Genomic DNA, 6,681 nt, shown 5'->3' with positions numbered 1-6,681 from the left:
AATTCTAAGATACAAATTATCTGACCGTGGTAATTTATTTAAGAATTTTTCTAATAAACTTTTTCCCTTATTACTGGGATTAAATTCTAAAGGACTATTTGGATCTAACTGATATTTAAGGTTAAGTTTATTTGAAGGTTTTGGTAAATCATTATGAAATTGATTTACACTTGAAAATTTTCCTGCGTCAGCTTGCTCTTTTAGTTTTAGTTAAGATTCTTGAATCCCAAATGATTTTTCCAAGCGTCTGATACTGACCGATAATTTTGATACAAATATTCAATGGTGTTAAACCAATAATTTGATCTAACTGGTTGATATATGATGACAGTTCAAAGGTACCATCCGCTTTGAATGGTGGAACTGATCTTGCTTCAGCAATTAAATTGCAAATTAACTGCGACATATTTAATTTGATGTTTTTTAAATTTTCTAGTTTTGTTTGAGTTTAAGTTTATTCCTTGCTTGAATTTTATAAGGTTTAATTCAGTTTTGAATATAAGTTAATAGTTCCTTGTTCTTATTCAAAATTGCACTGTGTCTAAGGCAGCCTTACCTTAGAAATACCTTAGAAATAATAATGGTTGGTTCACAGTGTTTGAATAAGAAAGAACGTTTAAAGTTTAATGTTATCTTTATTCTCATTTTTCTTTAATAATTACAAGCTTTTTATAATAAAAATATTGCATATTTAGCAATTTCAAATATCGTGTGCGTTTAACATAAAAAATCAATTTTAATAACAAATTTATCGTATGCTACATTGATTAACAAAAATATTGCAACCTAATCAAATTTGAAAAATAAAATATTACTGAATACTATATTTGCATGTGTTAACTTCTCCCCTTGTTAAGTTTCAAACGTCCTCATTCAATTGTTTGATGTTTTCGACGATTTCGTTAACTTGTTTGTGTGAAATTTGAACCTTTTTCGTGTTGATTTTGTTGATAAATTTGATTAAGCAAACAAGAAGTATAAGTGCAGTGGATAATGTAATGATTGAATATTTGAAAATATTTTGATTTGCTAATTCCTCATATAATGTGCTGATGTTATTGATATTGCCAATGTTGAGTTTATTTAGGTAAGGTAGCGAAAGTTTAATTTCGTGATTAAGCTGCGTTACAGTAAGTAATTTTGGTGGATGTAGTAGTTGGTGCTTTTGTGTTGTTGTTTCTCTACATCGTATCGTTTATTCGGATTACGTCTTTAAATTCAACCAAAAAAGTACCATTGATTGTTATTTGTTGTTGGTCGAATATTTTGGTAGGCGGTACATCATTAAAAAGTAGTATTCCATCTGCAACAACTTGAACGAGTTGCATTTGCTGTGGAGTTTCTGTTGGGCACGAAGCTTTATTATTATTTAGTAATTGTGTGAGGCATTTAGAATGCGATGACCGACATATGGTGATAGTAGTTGTATTTTGGCATTCAGCTAATGGTTGTAAATAATTTCGGCAGTTTGCTGCTTTATTAGTCTCAAATTTGATTACAGTGGCGTTTTGAATCACCAGAAAGATAATTAAAAAATTCCAAAAATTTTTAATTTGTGGTATTTTTAAGAAATAATAAATTAAATTGTTGTCTTGTAAAATTTTAATTTTTGATACAGTAAACAAACAACTAATGCTAACGGGAAAATTGTCAAGATTGATTATGTTTTTTATTTCAACATCGTCCAAAATATGTGGGTTTATAATATTATTTCTTGCCAGTACTATTAACAACGAAATGCTCTTTAAATGGTCAATAATATGATTATTTCGATTTATTAGAAATTCGGCCAAAAGTTCAAGTTTCTGTTGTGGGAGGTTAAAATAGTTTTTATTATGTTCAGTTAGGATATTAATCTGTTTCGTAAGATAGTTTATTCAGATAGATTGATCAATTCATACGCTTTGGAATTTCCAGGGTATACATTGCATGTGAAATTTCTTCTATTTGTTGATTTAAAATACTACGATGCCATTTTGTAATTGTTCAAGGTATTTCCAATTTTCTGTAATAATTTCTTGATAGTCCGTAAGATTCGTTGTGTGGGAAATATAGAAGTATTCTTCATAAATTGCTACTTTTCCTTGCGTTATGGCAATAAAGTGTGCTGAAGAGTAGTCTATTATTTTAGCTAATATCAGCCAAAGGATGACGACGAAAAATAATCTGAAATTAACGGAGGTTACTTTTATGGATTTTTCTACCATTTATCAATACTGTTTTTTCAACAAAAATTTTAGAGAATTTATTGCCTAAGCGTTTGTTGATGCGCAAAAAAACTTTGCTAATCGGTTTATATATTTTTGTATTAGAGTTCGAATTTAATCTGCTGTGAGTTTTTCCTTGGGAATGTCTAAGTTTTGCTTTTAAATTATCGATTTGTTCCGTGGAGTGTTGATGAAGTATATTGATTGGTTTCTCATTTATAACAGAATGAATGGAATTATTGTATTTATATGTGGCTAATAGTATTAAATCAGTAGTTTCATTGATATTTGGTTGCTCTTTGATACAGCGAGCGATTTCAAGGAGTGTCGCGTGAGATTTCTCAGCTCGACCGTTGCTTTCGCTGTGAAGGTTTGGAATAAAAAATTGGTCTATTTCAAAGTGGTCTCTTAGGAATCTTTTTATGGAATTAGCATTAAATGCCCTTTCGTTATCTGAAAATATGGTTTTAGTATTTTTAAATATGGATAAAATTTGGATAAGTGCTTCTTTAATATCTAGTGTGAACCTTGATGATATAGGTTTAACAATAGCAAATTTCGAAAGTTTATCAATACATGTTAGAAAATGTTGTTTGTTTGTAATTAAATAATTATATGCAAGATTTCTCCTGGACAGTTCGGAATGGGTGTTTTTCCAATTTCCGGTTTCGGGGGTTTGCGTTGGTATTTATTTTCCATACAGATTTTGCAATTGTTAGTTAAAGATTTTAACAATTTCCTCATATCCGGAAAGTAATATTCACTTTCGATCTGCTTGAGGTTTTCCTGCATAGACCTATGCGCTCTATTATGCTCTGTAGTCATCACCTCTATCTGATCGTCTTTATTTATTAAATCTGTTTCAAATTTGTCGGTGTGGATAAATTTAACACCAGGAAAATTAATCAAAATTACATTTTGAATTTGGGCTAAGGTTGTCAAGTCGCAGTGTATCGCATTTGTGACATCGGGGTTTATACAAAATTTGAGACATTTCAAGAGATCTTTCAAGGTTTTAAAATTAATAGTGCTTTTTTGGAAAATTAAATATTAAAATTAATAGTGTTTTTCTAATGTTTTTTTGGAAAATGATTTTAGTGATTTTACTGTTATGTGGAGATTGAGAGAGAATTAGTTGAGACTTGAATTGGTTTATTGGGTATTTAATTGTTTTTATTACGTTTGTGCTCCATAATTCACTATGCATTGTGCCGCTATCGTCATTATTTGTTAGATTATTAATGTACTGTATAGAGACAGCATCAGCTACTATGTTTTCTTTATCAGGTTTGTAATGAAATGTGGGCGAAAATTCTTTAATGAATGCTCGCCATCTCTTTAATTTTGTGTTTAGATTTTTATCAAATATAGTGAATATTAGTGGTTGATGATCTGTGTAAATGTGAATGTCATTAATTCCATATAAATAATGCCGCAAGGATTTTAATGCCCACACAATGGCAAGAAGCTCTCGCTCATTTGTGCCGTAATTTTCTTTAGACTTCGTGAGAGTTCGTGATATCATGGTAATGGATATTCCAAATTGTGACAAGACTGCACCGATGGCTACTGAGGATGCGTCTGTGGTAAGTTCGAATTTTTTTTTATAATCGGGATAGGGTAGAAATACGTCTTCTGAAGCAAGAATTTTTTTAATACGATTAAAGGCGGTTAGGGAATCCGTGTCTAATTTAATTTTAACTTTTTTTGACTTGTTGAAATGTTTCTACAGGAATATTCTGCAGATCATGAATCATTGAAGTCAAATTGTCAATTTGGACTGAGAATTCATTTTTTTTTTTATTTATTCAATGTCTAAAGAGAATCACATAATATACTGATTCTCATTCTAATGTCAAATTTGTATATTTACAATGTAATATAAAATGATTGACTATCTCCTTAATATTAAATTTCATGAAAGTGGTAGAAAAAATGGAAAAAAATAAGAAATAATTATATGTATACAAATCAAATATGTACAAGATTTTAAAGATTATAAAGATAACAAAAATAAGTAAGTACTTATGTGTGTAAGTATTAAGCAAAATTGATGTTATTAAGAAATTATAATGAAAGGTATATACAACAAGAATTACTAATCAAAAATTATAAAATTAAAAACAAAATCAAAAAAATAAAAAAACTGAATACGAATTTTTAAGAAAACAAAAAATAGAAAAATAGAAAACAATAATGTGTTTTCTTATGGTGTCAAACTGTAACTCTGTAGTGTTTTGTTGATTAACTCTTTTTTTAATTTATATGCATCGAGTTGTTTTAAGTAATCATTAAGCTCGTTATATAGTTTTATGGCAATATACATAGAAGTTGATGTTCCAAACTGCGAGGTATTTTTTCTGTTTACATGTAACAAATCTTTATATCTCGTATTTACTGAATGTACGTCACATCTTTTTGCTAAAACGGCTGAAGAATGAATGTTAAGGTACCTTAAGTCATGGATATGAAGTATTAATTTTATTTTGAACAAATCATCTATAAGCAGAATATCATTAGCCTGATGAATGAATTTGGTTGGTTCTCTCCAATTGTAATTAAATAAATTCTTTAACGCTCTATTTTGGATTGTCTGGCATACTAATTGTTTCTTTAGTAGCAGAACCCCATATTTTAATTCCATAGCTTATGTGACTGTGAAATAAAGAATAAAAAATCAATTTTTTGACAGCTTTTAGAATTGGCAATGAGATTCTTTTAAATACTGCAGCTACAACAGCGAGTTTACTGCTAAGTTTAGTTGTGTGTGTTCCATTTTAGTTCTTGATCGATCCACAACCCTAATTATTTAAACTCCGTTACTTGCTCGAGGACTTGGTTGTGAAGATAGATATTTAGTTTAGGAGAGAATGTTGTAATAACCATGTATTTGGTTTTTCTGATATTAATCACAAGTTTATGCGTCGACATCCATTCTAAAAATTTTTTAATTTGCATATTCATTGTAATTTCTAATTGATTATAATTCTCTGCTTGAAAAACTAAACAAATATCATCTGCGTATAAATATATATCTACGTTGTTAGTTTCTAGCTGTCGTATGCTATCGATATACAAATTAAACAGAAGTGGTCCTAAGATGCTACCTTGTGGTACTCCAATTTTTATATTAACCTTCTGCTTTCAAGGTCATCAATTTGATGAATTAAGAACGATTTTTTAGATACGCTCGAACCAGTTGAATTCTTTCCATTCTTTAACTCCAAATCCATACAGCTTTTTTAGTAATATATTATGGCTGACCATATCAAATGCCTTACTGAGGTCAATAAACACAAGTAACACTATCTTTCTGTTGTCTTTTAAGTTATGAACTTTACTAATCAAATCAACAATAGCAGTTTCAGTGCAAGATTTTTTTTGAAACCATATTGTTTTACGAAGAGTATGTTGTGTTTTTCCAAGTATGCTGATAACTGGTTGTGGACTATTTTCTCTATTACTTTAGATAACACAGGAGTAATACATATTGGTCTATAGTTGTCAAGAACATTTTTCACACCAGTCTTAAATGCTGGCACAATTCTTCCAGTTTTTATGTCCTTTGGAACAATACCCTCAACTAGCGACTTATTTGTAATTATTGTAAGCTGTTCACAAATGTATTTTTGGCTAGACTTGAGCATGTTAGACAACATATTATGAATATTAATCACTTTGGATTTATTCAAACTAATAATCACACGATTTGTTTCATATTCGTTCACAATTTCGAAATTAAATAGTTTGTTTGTTCTAGATGCTTCATAGTATATATTACTTTCAATTTTAGCTGCAAATTTTTCACCAATCGTAGCAAGATTATTTAGCTCATTAATTTTGTTTTCTGCTTCAGTGTTGCTTAGCCCATACAAAAAATTTTTATTCCGTTCTATAACGGCAGTAATTAGTTTTTAAACTTGGTCTTTTGTTATATTCATTTTGGTAATAATAATGGCAACATTACAAAAGTTGTGTTAGTATGTAGTACTTATTTATGTTCGTTTTTTTTTAAATATAATAATTTTTAATTAAATATTGGGGTTTAATATTTTAATATTTGTTGAGTTTTATAAACTTTTAAAAAATTTTAGCTTTGAATTTTTTAATAATTTATTAAGAAATTTCAATAATTTGATAAACAACCCAATTTTTTAAGGGTTTTTATTTAAATAAACTTTAAGTTAATTTTACAATTTACCTTAACCCACTATTTTGGAGGGTTTTGTATTCAAAAGTTAAATTAAATGTTCTATCTTCGAGAAAAAGATAACGATAATTTCACAAATTACTCTAACTCATTATTTTGGAAGGTTTTAGAAGTAAAAAAAAATATTGAACTATAACTGTCTCCTTTTAAGAGGGTTTTAAAATTCAAATGTGAAATTAATAACCGAAACCGAAAATTGAAAAGATATTAATCAATCTTGACTTACAACAGTTTCATGTGGGATCTTTTGGGCCACAGTGTTGA

The 6,681-nt window shown here is 28.9% G+C and overlaps 1 protein-coding gene across 1 annotated transcript; it reads right to left on the bottom strand.

Annotated features, from left to right (window-relative positions):
- Nucleotides 1-4,413: 4,413 nt before the first annotated feature.
- LOC129615950 (uncharacterized) lies at nt 4,414-5,854 on the bottom strand. The gene is made up of 3 exons (XM_055531389.1): nt 5,672-5,854; nt 5,343-5,422; nt 4,414-4,660 (listed from the first exon to the last, which is right to left on the bottom strand). Exons 1-3 carry the CDS (start codon nt 5,852-5,854, stop codon nt 4,414-4,416), a joined length of 510 nt encoding a protein of 169 aa, XP_055387364.1.
- Between the last annotated feature and the right edge of the window lie 827 nt (nt 5,855-6,681).

The sequence above is a fragment of the Condylostylus longicornis genome, unplaced genomic scaffold (assembly GCF_029603195.1).
Source record: "Condylostylus longicornis isolate FDR11 unplaced genomic scaffold, ASM2960319v2 ptg000154l, whole genome shotgun sequence".
In the NCBI taxonomy this organism is placed as follows: Eukaryota; Metazoa; Arthropoda; class Insecta; order Diptera; family Dolichopodidae; genus Condylostylus; species Condylostylus longicornis.
Note: the sequence above shows the minus strand (reverse complement) of the source record. Positions and strands in the feature narration are given on the sequence as shown.

Bases quoted from the DNA above. Each gene is read 5' to 3' on its own strand.
- LOC129615950 (XM_055531389.1), bottom strand. From the start codon at position 5,854: ATGCTCAAGTCTAGCCAAAAATACATTTGTGAACAGCTTACAATAATT. The intron at 5,423-5,671 runs GTAATAGAGAAA...TTGGAGTTAAAG, and splicing joins TTACTCCTGTGTTATCTAAA to AATGGAAAGAATTCAACTGG. The intron at 4,661-5,342 runs GTTAATATAAAA...CCATGACTTAAG, and splicing joins GATGACCTTGAAAGCAGAAG to GTACCTTAACATTCATTCTT.